We start from the raw sequence: 24632 nt of genomic DNA, 5'->3' as shown, positions 1-24632 counted from the left end.
ATCTCAACCAGATATACATATGTATGTTTCATGGAAAAAAAAGAATAATATGATCATCAACTTTCTGTCTTTTATTGTAAGAATGTTGACATTGCCCTAAATCCGTCTTCCTCCCTTATCAGTCAAACCTAGTCACTGCAGGAAGCTTTGCATGATAATGATGCAGGATTGTTTAACACACACAGTACCTGGTAGAAGTATGGGTTGGGTTCTGATTCTCCAACACCATTGAAGTCCTCTACATTGATGAGCTGGAAGTCGAAGGCAAAGCCAGCGTTGGCAAGTTGGAACTCTCTAGTCATGTTGACGTGGGGGAGATTGCCGAGGTTGCGGTACCTCCAGTTGTACAGGGTGGCAATACTGGAGAGAGGAGGAGTGGACCATGGGAAAGGGAATTTGAAGTTGCTATACTTTCATCAAAAGTTTATAAAACAAAAAATTCAAATCAAGAGACCAGTACATCTTGCACAACCTGAGTATGACAGCTAGCCATTAGAACACATCCACTGACAGTTACCAAATTTGTTCGACTGTACAACTCTGAAGGACAATCTGCAAAATATTTTCTGAGCTCAAGACCCTTAATGACAGGATGTTTTTGCAAATCTCACTTTTATGAGAGAGCCCTTACCTGGGTCTCGCCCTCCCTTGTGCATCCAAGTCCACCGTGGGCACACCGAGTCGGACCAGGCGGGTGAAGAGGGACTGCTCCATGTTGGAGAACTTCTGGAAGGCCATATTCTTTATGACTGGCGGGAGCTGATGGTGGTCACCAATCATGATCCAGCGCTTGAGCCGGTTAAAGCCATCCTCTGGGTTCTGATTTTATCAGAGATCACAGTGAATGAGTATGAGCAATATACAGAAGCATTCTCCCTATCATTCAACTCCAGTTTACAGTTACACTTCGATTAAAGACAGCCTTGGCAATCCAAGGAATATATACATAATGCATACTTCAATAATGTAGAGATAGCATTATAAAAGAAAGAAAGATTGTTCTGATTTTGAAATAACCTTAATCTTAATCATCTTGGAATCCTGTCAATTGGACTTGCACATGATTTCTCATCAGAACAGTTTCAAAACTTGTCCAAGTTCCTTTCTAAGCTCAACTGGCTGGCCAGCAAGTCATCAATGTCTGGTGAAAGGGTGCTGTTAAAGCCTATACCAGGTTAACATCAAGAAATTTCAGATGTCTGGCTCGATTACAAGGCGGGCTTGAAGAACTTGCTCAAGCAAGTGATGCTGCCCTGAACTGGATCCGCAGCTTAGATATTAGTATATAACCCCTCACCCACCCGTTGTATTACATCACACAACAAAAGAAGAAGAAGAAGAAGATTACCAATAATGCATTGGTTTTGTGACTGAGATACAAGCTACTGGTACAGCTAACACAAAACACAACACACACACACAAAAGGTAAAGTGTGTTCATATATGTATGGATGGAAAGCAATCTTATTCCGTTAAATCATACCTGTAGTAGAAGAGGGATAAAGGTCTCAATCTCCAGGATCTGGGCAGACTCCTCCATCATGATGTTATCATACTGTACAAATGAGATGCACAGAAATGAAGGGGGGGGGGAGGTATACCAAATTAAAAACACAATACTTTATCATACTTCGTCTTTTAATAGAGAAAGACTTAAATCACATTAAAACAATTTCAATAATATACCTCACATCACATTAAAACAATTTCAATAATATACCTCACACAGTCACAGGCTATCTTCATCATCAAATCTGATTTTCAGAACAGAAAGAACTGGTAGAACATTTTCAGAATATTTTCCTCTGTATAAAATTCATATAACATCACTTCATGACAGCAGATTCAGATGTATCATCTCTCCTCATAAAAAAATAATCAATCTGCTATCATTTATGCTGGTCCTCCAGACAGCTTGGAAGGTCAAGAAATACATGTAACGATCAGATCACAATATCACTTTGATGTGTGAACAGCTTCATTTTAATCCAATTTCAATGCAAAATTATGAAATAAACTTGCTGCATGATGAAAAAAAAAAAGGATATGAGGTGAATATTCAATGCTTTTTTCATACATTTTTTGTTTCCTCTATATCTTATATCATTTTCTATCAAAAAAAAAATCTCTACACACCTGGAAACTGACATCCACAAGATCTCGCCGCTTGAGAGCAGCATGGGTACATGTCATAGCGATGATCTTTGCTTCCTTGATCAGCAGGTACTTTGAGCGATCCTTCCCACTCCGCAGCAACTCAAAGGCTCGGAATTCCTGGTTTTAAAAGAATATACAGTTCTTTTGCCTAACATCTCTGATACACATGTGTTTAAAAATGAGACAGACTTTGAAACATGGAGGAAAATCTGCCTCTTGGATCTACATACTGTATTGCTAGCCAATTCTATGTATGCATTGGGAACAAAAATCATTGCCATCTATAGTTTATGTCTGTCCACAAATGATATAGCTGCCTCATTCCATGCACTAGGATGCATGACAAGGGTGTTATATTTTTCATCTTTAGAGTTATATATTTGTTGAAACAAATAGATATATGTAGGTTATCAAGATATACAGAACTAACACTTTCAGTATTGATATGGCAGCTGATTACAACTGAATAAATCTATTACAAAAATGCAAATTTTTATGAAACCAGATTATTCATGTATTCATTTTCATAAACATGATTTAAAGTAATTTGATTTCTCATAATTTCATAACTTGTTTTTGTTGTTTTTTTGCTTTTTTTTGAATGGCAAGGCATATAAAAACATAACATCAAGATTATAATGTAACTACTAAAGTCAACAATTATTCTATCCTCTGTACTGTATCCTACTATCAGAAAGCTGGTACCCACCTCCAACTGCTGAAAAATCTTCTTGATGTGTCGATAGCAACCCTGCATGTATGTGAAGTTAAAAGATAGAACAAGGTAAGTCAGAGAGACACCAGCAAGTCTGGGCATTTGAACACAAAATCTATCTCAAAAATTTGTTAAATTTGTCAATGATTTCTAGGATGCATTCCAGGGTAAACTCTTTAGCATTAATATTGCTCTTCCTGTGGACCCTGCCATTATCATTACCCCAACATTGTTAAATGTCCTGATAGGCACCCAAGTTTCATATATTCAACACTGACAGGTTGCAAATGATTCACCTCAAGTCCTACTTTAGTGACTTACTGATTTAATCAAACAGAGCAGATGATTGCATGTAGGACAAAAAGATATCAAATGACAAAACTGTTTCTTGCTATTTACTGTTTTAAAAGCAGCTTCTTCTTTTTTTGTATATTGTATCTGCATTACAGTTTATAAATCTTACAAATTGACTAATATTCACAAGATTCAAAACTCGAGAAAACATTGTCTCCTGAAGCACTACTGCATTGTATTTCTCTTGGAAGTGATAATACATCTTTCTCAATAGTGAAGTTCTACACTGCAAATTCAACCCAACACAAAATTGTCTTGCAAGTCCCAATATGCAAAATATCATATGGTGAAAATGGCATATCCTAAGGGCATGAAATAATCTCTGTACAGCTGACATCAAAACTAAAAAAAAAATGTTCATTTCTTCTGATTTTATGAGTAGCATACTATAGGGGAGTCTGCAGGTAAAAAAGTTTCTTCTGCAGCAAACACTTCATAGCATGTGGTATCTCATTACATCTAATCTTGTTATACTGTGTAACCAAGTTTAAACACTGTCAATTTAAACCTATATCAAAGAGCAAGAAATCGGTGGTTACAGCAAGACTTGGATGATCCTACCTCAGCAATGTCCATGTCCTCCTCAAACTTTCTCCCCTTGAAGACAGGCTGAGGGGCGTTCTCAAAGTACTTGTGGAAAGGGAAGTGTGTCGGGATATCTTCCACCGAACCTGGCTTGTTTCCCTTGGGTTTCGCCTTGCTCAGGAATTTCTCCCACCGAGCAACGACCTAGAAATCAGACCATAAGAGAGACACTGTAAAGACAGCGAACCGCTTCTGAAACATTGTCAGTACTATCAACAAATCAGATATCTGACAGGCATCTAGTGTCTACTGTTGTAAATCCACATCAGAGTCTATCACACTTTCACTCAGAGAAATGGAGTGCTGATTTCGGTTCCTGTTCATTCTTTGAAGACCTACAGCTTCTTAACACTGCCAACGCTTTTGATAAATTTTCATGTAAATGCCAAGAATGCCAAGCCATTAACAAAAAATAATGGTAAACATTGCAAAAGACCAGACACTTTGGAGGAGGGCAGAACAACAGTAGAAGAAGTAGTAGCAGTAGTAGTAGTAGAAGTAGTAGTAGTAGAAGTAGTAGTAGTAGTAGTAGTAGTAGTAGTAGTAGTAGCAGTAGTAGTAGTAGCAGTAGTAGTAGTAGTAGTAGTAGTAGCAGTAGTAGTAGTAGCAGTAGTAGCAGCAGTAGCAGTAGAAGCAATAGAAGTGGTAAAAGCTGTTGTTGTAATGTGAAGTACTTAAATTTGTCTACTATGTAAATAATTTCATCTACATCAACTCAAGTTCGAAGAAACCAAAATGTAGGGCTATTGGCATATAAATCTTTTGCTATACAAGGATCTACGTGCATTTGTACCACACCAAGAAACACCAGCATGCCAAGTCTAAACTGAGATCAAAGGTAAAAAGAAAAATCATAAACAAATTGAACAATGTCTTATAAGTACCACATACATGAATGAGCTTGTACATCACAAGTGAAATTTACTGCCTTGCACTCTGCACTACCACTCAATTGGTATATTTACCACCATTATGACTCTGTTGATACCTGTTTTCACACCCTGAGCCGTCATTACCTGATAGAGGAAAAAGTGCCCGGCTGTCTCGCATGTGTAGGCCACGTCTCCAGGCACCCCAAGGCTCTCTTGGAGCCGCTCAACCTCCTTCAGGAGTTCCAGGCGTCTCCCCAGCACATAGTTCACTCGCCCATACCTGGTGAAGGAATCACAGGTAAAAATGCCCAACAGATAGGGGATGAAGGATTGGCAAGAATGAAAGGGAAATAAGTGCAGCCATTGCTGTTACAGATGGCAGAGAGACCTGTGTATGAAAGTGACTGCATGAACAAACACACAACTATGGAAAAAGTCATGCACAAAGAAGAAAAGCTTACCACAGACGGTGTATGTTACTACAGAAATTATCTTCCAGACCTTCTTAAATCAATAAATCTGAATTTTATAATATCTTACAAATATACCTCATTATCATACTGGAAAAAAGATTAGATGGAGCAAGTTATGAAGATTATTAAATTTGCACAAAATTGGACTAAACCCCCCCTAAAAGTTGCCAGTTTGAGACAGAAACAGAGACCTTCACCATATTACATGTGTGCCAATTTAAGGATCAGTTACAAATATCACAATTTAGAGAATACTGATACTTCTGCAACTGATATTGACTATGGGATATGACCAAAATAGGAATTCAAATGAAAGATTTTTTTTTTAATGCTACCTTATGAAATACTAGCAGTGAACGATAAAATCATCAATCAACTAAAAAGGATTAGAGCCATCTTTCATTTCAGTGAAAAGAAGGATGGAAACTAGACAGATTATTCTCATTGTCTCAATGAATTTGTTCTCACCTGCTGAAGTCCTTCTCTGTTTCCAAGGACTCCTCACCGTGTCCCAGACGAAGGAGATGTCTCTCATCAATGTCCAGGGCCATAATCTTCTCAAACAGTTGATTCAAGGCCTGCCAGAAACCATGCATTCATCACAAGAACATTTGAATTGGAACATTTAAACGGGACAAACATTGTATCAAGATTCCATTCTACGAGCATAGTACATGTTTTTTCAAGGCACTAGACAGAATATGATACTGAACTTCCCCTCTCCCATCCATCTCCAGAGAAGAATATGAACTAATACAAAAAACAAAAACAAAACTAAACATAACTATAAGTATCATGAAGCTAGGTTACATTTCAATGCTACAATTGAATACAAGTTCTTCCTTACTTTCCAGATAGTGGGTATTCTGTGAGGAAACCTATACTGCTTTGTGTGACTGCTGTACTCTGTAGAGTGAAGTCAGATTGAACATGAATTTCAACTCACTTAAAAGAGATGCACATATTTATGAAAGAGAACAGTTCATGTTTTCTATTACCTGATTGGAGTGGGTCACAATGAGAGTTCTCTGTTCTGGAAAGTTGTGGTAGATATTGGAGATGATCTGCACAGCCACATCTGTCTTGCCTGTACCAGGGGGTCCAACAACCTTCAAACAACATGTAATCAAATTTCTTTAATAGATGAAATTATCATGCTTGAATCAAACATTAATCATCAATGAATCATACATCAAACATCATGCATGAATCCAGCAAAGAATCAAACATTAGGAGAAATAAGCTGCGCTTTTCACCAACTGCGCTTTTCACCAACTATTCATAAATTCCCAAACTGTAAAGAAATATTTTTGCAGCATAAAATTTTTGTGAATTGGAGCCTTTGGCCTTTTTCAGGGCATGACATTTTCATGAATTGCCACTGGCATTCAATCCATAAAATGTAAACACGAATATGCAATTTAATTTTGCGAATCTTAGCTTTCAAGAATTTGTGAAATTAAAATGCACGCGAACATTTCTGGTTTTACAGTAGATCTGCCAGAATTTGACAATATTACTCATGAATGTACAGATAAGTATTTACTAGAAAACAAAAACCAAGTAACCACTTAAAACTAGCAGAAATTTCAGTCAATTACAATTTGCTATTACCACATTCAACTCTATAGACATAGACCTAACTTAAGTAATGTATTATTCATCATCTGGAAAGATTTAAACATGTAAACTTCAAAATACAAGTGAAAAATAATTGTGTAAGTTTTCACTCACCATTGTCAAGCCAGGCTGCATACCAGCACGGATTGCTTCAACCTGTGTGGGTGTGAACTTGATGGCATTCCTGTACAGGTACAAAATGAGAGACAAGGTTAGCAGGTCATACATGTACCAGACCCCCCCCCCAACATCCCATTCCATGATTAAATTAGCTTGAGCACAACAGAAGGCACCAAAAGGGAAAATGATTCGGGAAATGAGGGAGCTTTATTAAATCATTAACTAACAATTGACTATATGCAAAAGTAACAATTCAATGTTAATTAAAGCTTTTTCATTTTTATCTACAAACCAGAATTTAGTTTGGCACCACAAGTTTACTGGTGTGCATGAAGACTCGGTGCATGAAGAAAGGTTCTTGCATTCTATGCACACTTCCCATTTTGTAATGTCTCACATAGATTCTTGAAATATATTTCAAAATGGACTTTGGATTTTTAATACAATTTCTTTTATGTTCATCAAAAATAGTTTCACACATTCTTTTTTAAGGAAAAAAAAATTATGGAACTGTTGAAAATAATTAAATTATGTATGAAATCTAATGTTGGAACTGATAATGAATAATATGAATGTCATAACAGAAGTTAAAATAGAGGAACTAGTGTAGAGTCCTTAATATATAGACCTTGATGAAGCTGTACTCATATGATTCTTTTAACATAGAGAGAGGCTTGTGGTAAACCATTTGGTATGCTATTCTCATCACCACGCAAACCTTCAAAGATCATATGATTCTTGCTACGTTCTACATTGTCGAGAAAAAAACAAATTTCCAAAAGCCAACTCAGTCATTACAAAGTGCCGAGTCAAATATATGCGCCCGAAATAGATCAGTAAGATGAGCATTTTTCTTCTTCCACCCCCTCGTGGACTGCACGTCCACCATGAACCTACTTCTTGGGTTGGTTGTAGGGGTAAGGTCCCCTGTTTGGTATGATGTGAGGCTCCACAATGATCTCCTTAGCTGCAGGTGGTAAGTTGCTATCGTGCTTCCGTTTCTTCCCTGACGACTGGTGCTGCTGAGACTCTGGAAACGTTATCCTGCGACACGAGGTCAGACAAATACTAGTACTGACTTTGAAGCTCACAATTTGGCATGCACTTCATACATGGCCAGTCAGGCAATGTTCAATATGTATGTAATCATATACATCATTTCTTTGGTAGGCTTTTGTTATTGATTATGCACAAACTTGAAAGGGCTAAGCTAGATCATAGGCACTCTGCATGGGCAATCAGCACAAGTGCAGCTTTACTTTATTGGGGCCTATAGTAGGGCAGATATGTAACAAAAAGTGGTCGAAATGCTCACATCCGGCGGAAAGTATGAAATTTTGCATATAGGGGTATTTTGGGGCGCTGATTTCAAATATTGCCGGATCCAAGAGATTTGACCATGGGGTCGGCCGCCATTTTGAATTCCAATATGGCCGCCATCACAAAACAAATTCAAAGATCCCTATCTTCAGTTCTGAATGACCTGTGGCACCAAAATTTGGTACACATGAGCGTTTTGACACATTGAATTTGATGACAGATTGATTCGGAGTGTCTGACCAACATCGAATGGCCGCCATTTTGAATTCCAATATGGCCGCCTCGACGAAATATTCAAAATCTCTATCTTGATTTCTAAGTGGTGAGTGACCCTGAAACTAGGTGTAAACAAGTATTTTAACATACTGAGATAAACTATTAACTGATGTGATGTGTCTGACAAACGCAATGCCTGCTATTTTGAATTCCAATGTGGCTACGAAGACAAATATCACGACTAACATTCACGGGCATGTCAAAAAGTGCAGCAAAAAGGAAGCATAATGCACCTTTCACTGACGTCACAATGTAAATACATCAGCGCGCACTCAATCAGTTACAAACGCGCGCTCAATCAGGTAGCCTAATTTACAAACCCGAGATAGAGATTTTCAACACTCCAACATGGCAAATGTGTATTAAATTCAAATTGGCTGCCGTGCAGCTTGTCAGACATATCAAATAAGTCTGTTATTGAAGTCATCATATCTTCATGCTTTTATATATCAAATTCCAATGGCTAATGTCATTCAGAACTGAAGATAGGGATCTTTGACGGCGGCCATTTTGGAATTCAAAATGGCGGCCGACCCCGTGATCAGATCTCTTGGATCCGGCAATTTTTGAAATCAGCGCCTCAAAATACCCCTATATGCAAAATTTCATACTTTCCGACGGATGTGAGCATTTTTTTCACATATCTGCCCCACTACTAGGGGTTCAATGAAATACAGTATATTGAAACGCGGGCTACAATGAAAGCAATGAATATGGTACTACTGATCCAATCAATATCAGAGCAAGTTATGAATCACTATTTACTATGAAGGCAATACTGTACTGTTCATAAGAAGAAAAAAAATGAATCAATACATATAACGAGATCTGGGTCCTGTTTTATGAAGAGTCATAATTGACTGATTTCCATCATAAGTCTATGGCAGCCTGTGTGGTAAGGGAATTTACAATCGATTATACGTTTTGATGAAACGGGGTCCTGGTATCATTTGTTTCCTTGCTAACCAAATGCTTTTGAGTGAAATACATACAACTGTCATATAGCACTATCAATCCTTTGAGGACGGACTGATTTTGCTATAACACGCATTTCCCATAGATACTTGCCCGAGTATACTCGGGACTCGGCCTAAACGATTTAAAAAAAAAAAAATCTGCTTGACTATATGAGATTTTTATGGCAACTTTGGACTGCTCCAAATGATCCCAAACAAGAACACAAACCTGAATGGCGGGACCAGTTTTGTCGGGTCATCTGTCACCATCTTGACCGAGTGGTCAGGGAAGCTGGCCCTCAAGTGGGCAATGTCCAGAAAGGTGTCATTCCAGTCCAGAGTTGGAATCAGTTTCTCCATCCTTACACGTGTGTGTAGAAAAAAAAAGGCATAATCGAAGGTCAAATATGCTGCTCATTTGCACTTTAATACTGGGTAAAACCAAAGCTACTGAACTATTGAGGTTCTAGTTAGGTCAATTCACACACAAGAATTATTGGTATTTCTATTGCTATGCAAAAACTTATTTAAGTTTTCACTGTTCAGGCATCTGGAAAATACAAAATAACACAAACAAAAGATCTGCTGCGAGTAAAACACCACAAAATCTAAACTGCACAAATGTCTACATACTGACTGGAGCACGACCCAGGCAATCTTATCCTGGTTTATACGTAGCAAGATGAATCAAGGGATTAAAGAATTGAAATTTAGCCATTATGTAAGGCAAATTATTGCAAAGGTTCAAAAAAAAAAATCAAGATGAACTTAATCTTGCATCATGATGCCATGGTCACATGCTTTGCAAGTACTTTTTTTTTCTCGTCATAATGCAAAAATTGGTTTTGATTCTTTTCTAGGGGGAGGGGGGTATGTAAATTGACCTGCTTTTAAACTTGAGATCGATATGGCCACTTTGATGGAGTGTGATCATTTGGCATGAAGCCAATTCATCCTCGGGCTTCTTACTTGGAGTAGTGGGCGGCCCCGGGATCACCATAGCCCAGCAGGATATCATGAAGCCAGTCTGGCACCACACACTCAGTGTTCATCAGGTCTCGGATGGTTTCCAACACAGCCTGGCAAAGCATCAAGAGAAAATTATTTTGTGGGTTAATTACTCTTTCGATTAACCTCTTGTATATTCATCAACATCATCTGTGACTCTGAAATGTCTCTGCCTCCTCAAATGATCACTAAATTCAGCTGAGAGTATGGTCCTACATTACATGTAGAGTCAATGACAACGACAGTTAAACTTGAGGGACTGGCCATTAATCCCATCTACTTCCAACCTTCTTAAGAATACAAACCATTTGGTAGAATAATGGCTGGGAGGCGACACTTTAAACAAAGTTTTGTGACCTTTGTCCCTGACATTCGATCTTTCACCCCTGTCATTTCGTCATTATACTTGCGTATTCATATATATCTCCCCATTTTATTTGTTTCACCACTGGAAATTCCAACCTGAAGTTACAGCTGAAAAATTACACTGTTTTGCTTGAGTTGAGCAACCTCTAACCTCACATGTGACCATTTTTGGTACTTTTTGTATTTGTGTGCATTTTTTTTTTTTATTTTAATCAACGTATTGTATTTTTGTTTTGTTTGTTTGATATGTTTGTTATTGTACAATGTATGATGATGTATATATTTTATGTGATTTTATCGGGCACGGACCAGCTGAAGAACAGCCATTGGCTGAAGCCGGTTCCGTGGAAAATAAAATAAACTGAACTGAACGGAACTGACCTTGCATCATACAAATGGTTGTGACCTTGCATCATACAAATGCTTGTATATTAATTTTATCCTGAATAGCACAATATATCATGATCTTGCACTCCTGATTGAAACTATAGTTGGAAAAGGGTATGACTGTTCACCCAAAGTGTAGTGACTTTTGACCTTTGACCATGAGAATTTTGTCGAAAATCCAATAAAGGGAATCTACATCTCCAGTAGCACATCTGTGCATGATAAAAACAAAATAAACCTTTCATCTATCAAATCGCAGTAATGAGATATACGAGAGATGAACATACATCATGGACCAGCTACAAAACACAATACATCCAGCCCCACTTTGGGGGAGGCATACCAATAACAAGTGTGTAAAATAATCACGGCACATCATTCACAATTCAATCACAAAGTGCATATGAAGTTACCAAGAAAATTCAACGCTTCACAAACCTTGAAGTTGTTCTCCTTTGGCTTTCTTCTCATCATGACATTGAAGCTTTCATAGACGTCCTCTGCATCAGTCGCTGCAGTCCTGGACATGTCCTTCTGGTACTGGTTGGGGTCCAGCCACACACGGTATGTTCTCTTCATGCCCGGGAGATCAGGCCGTGGTTCTGGTCCTTGAGGGAGCAAAAGTCCAAGAGTAGAACGGCTTGCTTACAGTGTCTTTTTCAGGTCAAATGTGCTCGTCAAAGCACTACTGGCTTCACCATATGATACCACAAAAATGATGCGCATAATTTTCCCAAAAAAAATGAGCTTTCGATGTGTGCCCCTTGCTCTGTGTTTACTGAAGGAATTAAATACTGTTCACAGTGAAGCCACAGGCACACTGTGTTCCATTTCCATGCAGATACTAACCAGGTTTATCACATGAAACTATAACAAGTCTCATTGCAAGCAAATGAACAATAAGAACGTTCTAGAAGCATCTTGACATTTTCATTACAAGTTGCGGTGGCGATGGTGTCATCATCTTATTAATGGCTGACTTCAAATCTGAACTTAATTCCTTTTTAACGCCTCTAACGCCTCTAATGTCACTCTCTTTAAAGGACAAGTTCACCTTCATACACATGTGGATTGACTGAATGCGGCAATATTAGTAGAACATATCAGTGAAAGTTTGAGGAAAATCGGACAATCCGTCGAAAAGTTATGAACTTTTGAAGTGTCTGCTCAGTCACTGCTGGATGAGAAGACTACTACAGCTGATGATGTCACATGCGTACAACAGTATAAGGAAACCATAAAGAGAATTTCACAAAATGTTACTTTTTGAAAAAAGTGCACATTTCCTCGACTTGTCACTGACGTATGTTAAGGGTAATATTATTCTCCCAGCCTTCTGAAAGAGGGAAATCAAGCATTCTCTTATTATGCGAGAAAAGTGAAAATATGTTGAATTTCCTTTATATTTTCTTTATATCGTTGTACTCATGTGACATCATCAGCTGTAGTAGTCTTCTCATCCAGCAGTAACTGAGCAGAAACTTCAAAAATTCATAACTTTTCAACAGATTGTCCGATTTTCCTCAAACTCTCACTGATGTGTTTTACTAATATTGCTGCATTCGCTCAATCCACATGTCTAGGAAGGTGAACTTGTCCTTTAACTCTGTCTCATTCTCTTTTCTATCTTAGACTAGGATACGTACCTTCCTCGATCACCTCCCCATTTTCATTGAGGAGTCCCTCGATCTCACAGCCCCTGACGTATGCCAGCCCCACTTGGTCAATGAAGTGCTCCTTTGGGTTAAAGGGAGTCCCAATCCTTTTCGTTGGTCTCACCGTGACCAGGAAGGCCACATCGTGCTTCCTCAGAGCTGAATGAGCAGAAATCAAAAGAATTAGAATGTCCAAATATCAGCTTCTGCACGATAGAGATTGCTCTGTGTGCTGACAGATCACTCTAAACAAAGAATATTATTTGAATCTCACATCACATACAATCAAAAGAGTGTTGTAAAACAAGAAAGTTTTGTGTGCATGAAACTTTCACGAATTTCACAAGGACCGAAGACTCGTGAAAGTAAAATACATGAGAAAGTATTTTTCTACACAATGCATTGAATGCCAGAGGCAATTCAAAAAAGTTTCATGCCACAAAAAAGGCCATCAGCTCCAATTCGTGAAATTTTCATGCCATGAATGTTTCTGGTTTTACAGTATACTGCATACTGTACTCAAAAACCCTCCTTACAGTACACAACAAAGCAAATATTCTTTTTTCCTTCAAACTCAAATTGCAATTTTTTCTTGTTTTCCAAATACAAGTTAAAATCATTCAGAAGCATGCCTAATGTATCTCTACCATTTTTCTGTGCTTCTATGCATGTTGCACAAACCACCACATGCACAGATTACCTTTTGCATCTTTTTATTTAAAAAACAAGGAAAAGTAGAAATTACGCAGTGCGTAATATATGTCCCTGCCGGAAGTAGCATTTTGTAGCAAAATGTACAATATTGGTCAAAAATCAAGGTCAAAGGTCAAAGAAGTCAAAGGTCAAAATTCTGTGTAGAAGTTTTGAAGCGCTCACCTAGTGCCATCACATAAAGCAAACGGAATCGAAATCGGGTTAGAAATGGCGAAGGAGTAGCATTTTGTAGCAAAATGTACAACAAAATGTAGGTCAAAAATTAAGGTTAAAGGTCAAAGAAGTCAAAGGTCAAAATTCTGTGTGGAAGTTTTGAAGTCATCACATAAAGCAAACAGAATCGAAATCGGGTAAGAAATGGCGGAGTAGCATTTTGTAGCAAAATGTACAATACAGGTCAAAAATCAAGGTCAAAGGTCAAAGAAGTCAAAGGTCAAAATTCTGTGTACAAGTTTTGAAGCCCTCACCTAGTGCCATCACATAAAGCAAACAGAATCGAAATCGGGTTAGAAATGGCGAAGGAGTAGCATTTTGTAGCAAAATGTACAATATGGGTAAAAAATCAAGGTCAAAGGTCAAAGAAGTCAAAGGTCAAAATTCTGTGTAGAAGTTTTGAAGCCCTCACCTAGTGCCATCACATAAAGCAAACGGAATCGAAATTGGGTAAGAAATGGCGAAGGAGTAGCATTTTGTAGCAAAATGTACAATACAGGTCAAAAATCAAGGTCAAAGGTCAAAGTCAAAGGTCAAAATTCTGTGTAGAAGTTTTGAAGCCATCACATAAAGTAAACAGAATCAAAATCGGGTAAGAAATGGCGAAGGAGTAGCATTTTGTAGCAAAATGTACAATACAGGTCAAAAATCAAGGTCAAAGGTCAAAGAAGTCAAAGGTCAAAATTCTGTGTACAAGTTTTGAAGCCCTCACCTAGTGCCATCACATAAAGCAAACAGAATCGAAATCGGGTTAGAAATGGCGAAGGAGTAGCATTTTGTAGCAAAATGTACAATATGGGTAAAAAATCAAGGTCAACGGTCAAAGAAGTCAAAGGTCAAAATTCTGTGTAGAAGTTTTGAAGCCCTCACCTAGTGCCATCACATAAAGCAAACGGAATCGAAATTGGGTTAGAAATGGCGAAGGAGTAGCATTTTGTAGCAAAATGTACAATACAGGTCAAAAATCAAGGTCAAAGGTCAAAGAAGTCAAAGGTCAAAATTCTGTGTACAAGTTTTGAAGCCCTCACCTAGTGCCATCACATAAAGCAAACAGAATCGAAATCGGGTTGGAAATGGCGAAGGAGTAGCATTTTGTAGCAAAATGTACAATACAGGTCAAAAATCAAGGTCAAAGGTCAAAGAAGTCAAAGGTCAAAATTCTGTGTACAAGTTTTGAAGCCCTCACCTAGTGCCATCACATAAAGCAAACAGAATCGAAATCGGGTTAGAAATGGCGAAGGAGTAGCATTTTGTAGCAAAATGTACAATACAGGTCAAAAATCAAGGTCAAAGGTCAAAGAAGTCAAAGGTCAAAATTCTGTGTAGAAGTTTTGAAGCCCTCACCTAGTGCCATCACATAAAGCAAACGGAATCAAAATCGGGTAAGAAATGGCGAAGGAGTAGCATTTTGTAGCAAAATGTACAATACAGGTAAAAAATCAAGGTCAAAGGTCAAAGAAGTCAAAGGTCAAAATTCTGTGTAGAAGTTTGAAGCCCTCACCTAGTGCCATCACATAAAGCAAACGGAATCGAAATTGGGTAAGAAATGGCGAATGAGTAGCATTTTGTAGCAAAATGTACAATATAGGTCAAAGGTCAAGGTCAAAGGTCACGACTGAAATTCTGTGTAGAAGTTTCAAAGCTCCCATGTAGTGCTATCATATAAAGCAAACAGAAACAAAATTGGCTCATAAATGACAGAGAAGTAGCAAATTGAAGATTTTGATCACACACGGACGCACACACGGACGGACACACAGACGGACACACGGACGGACACACGGACAGACACACGGACACACACACGTACGGAGCCCGTTTCATAGTCCCCTGCTCGAAGTCGTTCGGCGGGGACAAAAAAATCTGATAGCCATCTTGGAGCAGACACATGGATAGTCTCACTTGATATGGCAGACACTTATACATGTAAATGATCATGAAGCAGTGTTCACAAACTCTACATCTACAGGCTCGATGTCCTAAATCTATTCTTATCATTCCCATTCTATGTGCAGAATCTGACATTCAACTGACCTTCCCATTCAGCCTTGATGGACTCGCGGAGGTTAAGGGTCAGAGTGACGTCCGCTCTGACGGTGGCTGGGTGATTCTCACCAATGTTGGGCCTGGAAACCTGGTAAATGAACGAACATGTACAATCCAGATTGAGATGTATTCATGTAGTTTGTGTGGATTCACCCCGTTCTACAATTCAAGATTTGTCTAAAGTGAAAATACTAATAAAGGTAAATTCAAAAGCATCATGAGACTACCCATGTATGACTTTCTCACAGCAACGGGAAAATGATTCACAAGGACTGATACATACCTCTGCTATTGAGAAGGATGTGACAGGCTGCAAGACAAAATGCGAGAAGCAGGTCGCAAGGAGTTACAAATCACGATAAAAGTGCTGGTAAATTCTGATGTGTAAAATAACATCTGACATAGTGACCGTGGTTACTTAAGTTTCTGAAGATTTCAATTTGGAACCTATGTGTAATGCATACGAGTCATGAATCAGAACGTACAAAGCATAGTAAATTTGTGGCTTACAAGAAATATACTTACTATACAAAGGCTAAGAACATTTTGATGGACTACACTCATCTATTCCAACACTACGCTATTTAAACAAACATTTAAGAAATCAAAGGGTTTCTCTGTAACTAGATTTTCTCTTTCTTATGAAAAAATGAGTACGATTATTATGACTGAGTGTAAATTCAAATGCATGAATATGAATAAAGGATGATAAAAGAATATGCAAATAATCTATAAACATTATTAATACTCAGGCTGTAAAAACCAAGTACATACACATGTTGTGCATTGGCATTTGAACCATGTGTAATCGGTGTTGATACACCTGAATGAGGTAATTCAATTCATGTCTTCCTCGCAATCATGTCCTGCACATTGTGTCAATCACACAATGAAGTACACTTTTCATTTGGTTTTCATAAGCCTTCTTCAGAAATTACAACTTACGGTGGCATGACAGCTCATTTACCATGGTAATGTTTGCGCACTGCAACAGCAAATCCTGTGTGGACTATAGTATGAAAGTATTTCTACACTGACTTGACAAATCCATTACAAAATTGGGCCTAAAGTTTATTACAGCACTCGCTCGAGGAATGACCTTGAGTAGGTGTGACGTACCTGTGCCATCCTGGCCCACCCTCCAAAGAAGCCACTTCCATCTTCAGCCTTCCAGGGTTTCATCCTACGCACAGAATCCTCAACATCTTGACGGATCTCATCTGTCATCATTAAACGAACGTGACTGTCAATACTCCACCCCCTTTCTTTTCTTTTTTTCAAGCTCAGTATTCATGCTTGTACCTGAATGACAAACTACTGATGCAGCCATTGATGTCCCGAGCTCTTATGACTAAAGCCATACAATTTGTACAATCAATGCAAAACACCCTTGCTTACACTTAAAGAGAAAACAGAACTGTAGGGGGACTAACTAAGGTCTAGAGTGTGTGGGCAAATTCAAATGTATGGTTTCCAAACAAATCCATATCCCTTACATCACATGTCATTATGTAGTTTTTACGGTGTGACCCTGTGTTACAAAACCCACAGTTTAGGGTATTTTCTTGAAGAGTTAACGCATCACTTTTTATCTAATTCAAACTTGGCAAAGATAAACCTGTTAAGTAGTCTTTTGAACACTTTGTACACCCCTTCTGCCCGTTGCAAGTTGGTTTCGTCAACTTAAAAAGGTAGGTGGAAACGTTCATGAAAAAACTTTCAGAGCCTTTGAGAACAGTCAACAGTAGCTTCAAATACTTTGACATAACCATGAACAGTATACATAAGTTTAAGTTCATTTGACAATCCCTGCGTAATGGCTGTCATAGAGTCATAAATCCTTTGCGTAAACAAACAAGACAGGGTGACTAAACACACTCGAGTAGACCTTCAAAGTCCATCTTCTCGGAGGCAGCATTTCTACATATTCAATTTTCCATTATTCATTTTTGGTTAGGTTAGGAACATCCATTCAAAATAAAGTTACATATCATTTGTAAGCTGTTTAACGAGAAATATCATCTGGTGACGTTTTGTAGGTTTCTGCTGCAGGGTCTCCTATGAGGAAAGGCAGGGTGGTCAGCAAGTGGTTTGTTACATCCTTGAATGCTTGCGCAACATCCTCAAAAGCCAGCAGCATGCTATGCAACATCCTCAAGAATTTGCAACAAACTCAAAATAAAATGTAATGATCACGCATGTGAAAAACATGTGCAAAACTTGAGAAGCATCAAACTACCATTGGTACTTGGATAATTTGTGTGCCAAACATGAGACAGTACATTGAACATAGGCAGCATAGTGGGAAATATGTCATAAATTGTTGCGCGCTACCCGCTCATGATGTGCGCTCTGTGCACACAAAATTTCCGCAGTATTCTCACATTTTGCTCTAGCTTGCAAAATGCTCAAATTTCAAGTTGTGGACCACCGCGATTAAGCATAGGCTTACATACATGTAAAGCAACTTTAGTTGAACATTTCAAGTATTTTCTCACTCTGCTTTTCATCAGTTTTCTGGCCATGTCAACAATGCTAACTGCATTCTTTGGCATTTAGGTTTTGGAGGAATTGCTTCTCGAAGTGGTAACCACCACAGATATCAGAGTTGTTCAAAAACTTGCTCTGGGTTGTTATCTTTCATGCTTACAACATGACCATGGCTACTGAGGACAAACATTCAGAGTTACAGGATGAGCCACGTGAGTAAAGATGGAATAGTTGAGTAAGCTGTCAAACCACAGAAAGGTACCATTTGTGTGGTTTCACATGACGTGGCAATTTGTTTTCAAAAGTGAAAGCAACTAATCTGTATGAATTACTCCCAAATGTAAATCTTGCAACTTAAATTTCCCCAGCTGACCTCCAACATGAGACTTACATGTTGATTCAAGACGAAAGAGATGGAAGTTTCTCAGCAGATAGTCGTGGAGAGTGAGCATCTGAAGATTCAGTTTTGGCAAAGCCAGACATCCTGAAAAAAAGAAAACGTGCTCACACATTGTGAGAGTTGTAACAAATTACTTCCATGTTTGTTTAAGTATATTTAATAACTGATCTAATTCCACAAGAAATTATATAACTTTAAAACTTGCTTATTTGCTTCACCCCCCCCCCCCCCCCCTCCATCTCGGCTGTTGATTGCGCAAGAAAGTTGGTACACACGTTGCCCATTATGCAATCTCCAAGAACAAATCATTCCTTTTTCCCAAAATATATCCATTCTATCTAAATTATGCTGATTCATGTGTAATATTCTTTGTGCATCAGATCTTAAGCTCTTAATCCCTAAATAAAGCTTCTTTTAAAAATGTTCTTTGTCGTATCATAAATGAATTTATGTGAAAAGAAAAATTGCGGTACCAAAATTAATTCCTTATGTATTTCATAGTTTTCTTTTTATAGCTGTCCTCACCTTCCCCTGAGTAGTACTCTGTGGGGACAACATTCTCATCCCAAAGAATCTCCTCCGTCGGGTAGAGTGGTGTTTCATTCAAGGACTGGATCTGAGAGATCCTTCTCTCATGGTGAGATACCTGACAGATTGGGGGGGGGGGGGCAGGAAGGGGGTGGGTGAGAGATTGGGAAAGGTGTCAAGCATTCATAAACACACACACACAATCTTATTTTGTTCATTCGCCCACTCAGTGAACAAAAGTCTGGACAATTTGGCAAGTGTGAAATGGCAAAGTTTGTAGATTCATGCAAGACAGTGAGCACACTCGCTAAGAGTGGAAATGACAAAAGCTTGCTCATAAGGAGGTAAATCTTCTTCATCAGAGTTTCCATCCTGCATGCACAAGGCATTAAGCAATTGCTATCAAGACAAGATGATTCTCAGGCATATGAATACAGGAAAACAGATGAAATTTAGTGCAGTACATTTGTCAATCAGATACATATATCTAATTGGGACACTCTGTAGACATGTAAAAGCAAATTACAGGCCACCAAACTTCTCACTTAACAGTGGCACAGGCTTATAAAAACACATCCATGAAAACATGTGTTTGTGTTAAGGTTACATCATGTCTATGGTGTGTATGTGTGTGATTTCCTCGAGCAGGGCACTTCTAAATGACAAAAACATATATAGCTGCTTGTATTTCACTCATCAATTTGGTGAACAAGAGCTGGATTGATATATTGTCACTATTAAAGGTTTGGAAAATTTGGCAATGACTGCTTTGATCATGACATGTTCATATGAAACTGACTTTCAGGCAATAAGTACTGGTACACAGTTACACAATTATAGCAAAATTAAGATGTTTATTGGTTGTGAGTCAATACTTGTACATTTTTCTGAATGGTACCCCAGTTCCATACAGTGAATATGGTAATACTAATACCCTGTGTACTGAAAGTGCATAACACTATCTTTCCTGAATGGTGATGAGATTATAGATATACTGTATAGCAAGGATCGACTTGGAAAATATAACAACACAAAAATAGGGAAATACCACTGTCCTAATGCATCATTATTACACAATTGTCTACGCACTGACGAGTAAAATTCTGCATATTCATTATGAATTGTACATTTGCACAGTCAGGAATTATTATCATCATTACTATTATCACTTCTTCTTTTTTTAAACCATGAAACAAATGTCTGGTATTGCATGTACAGAAACTTGGGAACTGCACTTTATGCGTGTATTTTGAGTATGGAAAATGATACATCAGAATGTAGAAATTGATTCCTTGAAATTGACTACAACAGACTGATATAGCAGGGAATAATTTTCCTGGTATCGCATCGCAATTTGCTATGGATTTTTACACAACTGCTACCAAACTATTTTTTGTGTAGCAGTTTTCTTCCATAGAAGTGTACAGGATACCGTTAGAAATATTGTTCACCAGCTGAAATTGCTAGTCAAATTTGAGTTGGAAAATTATTCCCTGTATAGCATCTGTCCTCAAATCAGAAATGACTCGAGTGATGGTGTACAGCAGCGTGGATACGATGCATACAGTAGACACAAAATACTCCAGCTGGTCTTACCATGAGATCTAGGAGGAAGGACTTGTCCAGAGACGTCTCCTCTTCCTCATCGAGAGGAGGGAGAAGATGCAGGAAGGCAGCAAAACGGTGTAGATCAGACGGACTGAATAAAAAGATACAGACAGTGCCGCATGGGTAATCATATCATATATCTCTCTTCAATGTACATGTGTAATTCACGGCAAAGCAACAATTTTCAGACTATTCAGTGTGCTGTGAATCATCAGGAATAGATGCTGGCACAAGCATATTGTTGCTGGGGTGACAAGACCTTGTATCTGCAATTTTGGCGAAAATGACTTTTTCAGATTAATGGTCAAATAGTGGGTTAAGTGATGTCCTGTCCAAATCCCAACTGTCTTACTACAAAAATGAAGCCACCACAGCATGTCAAAAGGAAGGCTATCCCATTTGCCACAGTGCTTTGGCCGCCATGTTTTTTTTTGCTCTCCTGAACATTTGACATTTTGTAGATACGAGGTCTTGTCGCCCCAGCGACGATATGTATTTTCTTCACTTCATGGAAGACGTTTCTATGTCTGTTCAATTGATACATGCTGAAGCATCTGCAATGGAGTTATGATGAATTGAGCAAAGCTGAACCGGTTCCTTGTCATATTTTGCTGACCCGAGCATAATATCTTACCTGAGCTTGGTGAAGTGCTTGGTTAGTGTCTCTCGTGTGTCGATGCTGGCGACGTTGGACATGGCAAATTGTTTGAGATCCGGGAAGAGCTTGAATGCTGCTCTCTGTCGTTCAGTGAAAAAAGCACATAATAATAGGAAATAAGCATGCTACAATGTATGTCACATATCCACCCAAAAAACACACACACACACACACACACACACAAAGCTACAGACAAGCATTTCTATACTCTAGGTCAAAATCTGTAAGAGGGAATTCTTAGCCCTAAAATGATACATAGATCAAAACTCACATACAATCAAGAACAAAAATTTGTAATGAATGCAATGTATACAAGGCGAAATTTGACCTTGACTTTCTACTGCCATATCTCAAAGTAGCCTTCAAATTCCCTACTTCAAGTGAATATCGATACAAGAATTGTTCATGTAACATCTGGAACTCATATAAGATTTGTCTTCAAATTCAAGGCCATAATTAATCTTGCTTACAGAAAAAGGCCACGCTTTGTTGAAGCACACCAAATAACATACATAGGCGCAACAAAGTGCAACATAAGGGCCCACACCTGAAGAGAACCTATCCTGTCGTAATGGATATCGGTCATCTCGTGGTCGGTCAGCGCTATCCCTGTCGAGTCCTTGATTTCAAATCCTGCATAGAATGTCAGCATGTCCAGCAACTGTGGATAGAGACACATCAAGCAGGAGCAGATGCTAACATCAATTAACATTATCATAAAAAAAAACTTCTAATATCATAGTCTTCAAAATCTGAGAAACATGAAAGGTATGGTTTGTCACTTGTTTCAGTATAAATAGGGGGTGACACGACATTTGCTCCTGCGACAATTGCTCCGGTCTTATTTTCTCTAAGGACTTAGGGTTAGGGTTAGGGTTGTGATAGGGTTTTAGGTGTAGTTTGATGTGAGAATTAGGATTAGGGTTAGGGTTATGTTTATGGGTTGAATTTACATTTGGCTTAGCATGCAGATATATCATGGGAGTAATTGTCGCAGGAGCAAATGTCATGGAACCAAATAGGGATGTCCAAATATTGGTGTGAACTAAACCAAACCTATACAGCCATCTCTCCAAACCCTTGATTGATTTTACTTACGAGTTTCTCAAAAGAAGCACTTCAAACCGTGAGGTTAGAACACTCAACATATTTCTGCCACCAAAGTCCATTATCTTTTGACCGTGGTAAGACAGTGAACTGTTACCATAAATTAATCTAGAACAGACGTTTCTTTGACTCATGAGATGTAAACATATGAAACAATCTACATGATGATGAGCTGTATTTCACCAGGCCAGCAATACTCTTTACATATTACTGTCATAAAGTGCAGTGGCATCAGTTTTTTCTGGGATTTCTTGAGAATACAGACAGTGATGTAATTAATTTTATAGATTTGTGTGTGTGTGTGTGTGTGTACATGTGCATACTATGATAAATTTATATATGCATGAACAGATCATATCTCTGTAATATCCCACCTCACTGAATAATTTCCCTTCCTTCCTCTTCATAAGGTTTGAAAGCCTGCACTTGACGACGACATGAGCATCACTCATGACTGCATTAAAGAAGCGTCTGGTCGGAAGCTGTGCCTGGTAAAAATACAAACCAAAACATCACCACAGTAAAGTGTTAGCAATGGTCCACTGCCATGTCATAATAACTACAGTCAAACCTGTCTATAGCGACCACCGCCTATAGCAGCCACCCCCCAAGAGAAAAGCCATGTTAAACTCTGTCTATAGCAGCCACCTGTCAACAATGGCCACTTTTTTCGTCTCCATTGGGTGGCCGCCACAGACAGGTCTGACAGTATCACAGTCATAAATTGGAAGCAAAGATGAAGAACTTTGAGACCAAAACTTTTATTTAAAAAATGACACTAGATAATCTCACAGAACCACATTTCTCTCCGGAAAGGAAAGGGGGGGGGGGTAGCTTCATAAACTGTTCTGGGTATCTCCCTTAAAGGCCGTGTCACACATTTCCGGGCAAGCCTTGCGTGCAACTTGCAATGAACAATTTTGACTACCCGGAGGTCCCCGTAGATGAGCCGCACATGACAGTACCTAGCACGTATCTCAACAGTCGCCCGGAGGTGCGCATGCAAATTTTTTTACCCGCAACCATGTTTAGGCCCTGTCACACCTTTCCGGACAAGCTACTCGGGCTTGTTGCGTGTAGGGATTTTTCAGCATACGGGACCATTTCTGAGGGTGGACAAGGATTTTGGCGAGTCAGTGCATGTGTCTTACTTGCTGGACGCGTTCTACTTAAATTCTACTTGCGAGTATACTGTGTGACCTTTGTACCAGTCGCGTGGGGGCTGACAACTCAGTGAAGGAATTCCTCTGAAGGAATGGCAGAAATCCCACAGAATGTCATTATCTTGGCTGCATACGGGACTGTGAAGTACCTGCGTGGAGTTGCCTGCGAGGTGCTGCTGGTGGTCTGCGTGAACCTCTCCGGGCATCCCCGCTACTCACCCGGAAAAATTTTGGTCATGCTCAAAACTTGGCTGCGGTTAAATCGGACTTGCGTGTGCACCTCCGGGCAACTAAAGGCGAGATACGCGCTAGGTACTGTCAGGTGCGGACCAACTGCGGAGAGCTCCGGGTAGCAAATTTGTTTCCCCGAAAGTCAACCCGCAAAACTTCCCCAGATACGGTATAACAAGGCCTTGAGCATGCTCAAAACTTGTTCCGAGTGAGTCATGGGGGTTCGCCCGCAGAGGTACCCTTACCAGCAGCACCTCGCAGGCAACTTCAACGCAGGTACATCTCAGTACCTGTAAGTCGCTCCTAACAGAAAACGGATCGGTTTCAAAGCTCTCACACAGGTCAAACGGAATACACGCAAGTAGAAGGTAAGTAGTACGTGTCTAGTAGGTAAGACACAGGTGCGAAACTCGCAAACATTCTTGTCCGCCCGCGGAAAATTCTCCTGCGTGCGGAAAATCCCTCCTCGCAACAAGCCCGGTTAGCTTGCCCGGAAAGGTGTGACACGGCCTTAAAATGTATACTTAGTTCCAAGCCATCAAGTAAATGTTAGGTATTGAATTCCGGTACCCTGACAGTATCCAGCAGTCATTGCTGGCAGATTTTACTA

General features: G+C 39.1%; 1 protein-coding gene across 1 annotated transcript in view; it reads right to left on the bottom strand.

The window, feature by feature from the left end:
• The window catches only part of LOC139730646 (RNA helicase aquarius-like), a 47128-nt gene that overhangs the window by 6227 nt on the left and 16269 nt on the right, over positions 1 to 24632 (bottom strand). The window contains exons 11-34 of the mRNA XM_071641506.1: positions 23003 to 23116; positions 22069 to 22182; positions 21498 to 21601; positions 20852 to 20954; positions 19253 to 19373; positions 18719 to 18811; positions 16957 to 17057; positions 16121 to 16147; positions 15826 to 15925; positions 12856 to 13023; positions 11648 to 11817; positions 10418 to 10527; positions 9678 to 9809; positions 7794 to 7940; positions 6891 to 6960; positions 6155 to 6265; positions 5625 to 5734; positions 4828 to 4963; positions 3788 to 3955; positions 2867 to 2908; positions 2137 to 2274; positions 1484 to 1555; positions 632 to 819; positions 189 to 360 (exon numbers count right to left, since the gene is read on the bottom strand). Coding sequence (XP_071497607.1) covers positions 189 to 360; positions 632 to 819; positions 1484 to 1555; positions 2137 to 2274; positions 2867 to 2908; positions 3788 to 3955; positions 4828 to 4963; positions 5625 to 5734; positions 6155 to 6265; positions 6891 to 6960; positions 7794 to 7940; positions 9678 to 9809; positions 10418 to 10527; positions 11648 to 11817; positions 12856 to 13023; positions 15826 to 15925; positions 16121 to 16147; positions 16957 to 17057; positions 18719 to 18811; positions 19253 to 19373; positions 20852 to 20954; positions 21498 to 21601; positions 22069 to 22182; positions 23003 to 23116 — 2811 coding nt within the window. The remainder of the gene's footprint in view (positions 1 to 188; positions 361 to 631; positions 820 to 1483; positions 1556 to 2136; positions 2275 to 2866; positions 2909 to 3787; positions 3956 to 4827; positions 4964 to 5624; positions 5735 to 6154; positions 6266 to 6890; positions 6961 to 7793; positions 7941 to 9677; positions 9810 to 10417; positions 10528 to 11647; positions 11818 to 12855; positions 13024 to 15825; positions 15926 to 16120; positions 16148 to 16956; positions 17058 to 18718; positions 18812 to 19252; positions 19374 to 20851; positions 20955 to 21497; positions 21602 to 22068; positions 22183 to 23002; positions 23117 to 24632) is intronic.

Source organism: Diadema antillarum, unplaced genomic scaffold, assembly GCF_040938485.1.
Source record: "Diadema antillarum isolate AM-2024a unplaced genomic scaffold, OU_Dant_1.0 seq00000326_RagTag, whole genome shotgun sequence".
In the NCBI taxonomy this organism is placed as follows: Eukaryota; Metazoa; Echinodermata; class Echinoidea; order Diadematoida; family Diadematidae; genus Diadema; species Diadema antillarum.
Note: the sequence above shows the minus strand (reverse complement) of the source record. Positions and strands in the feature narration are given on the sequence as shown.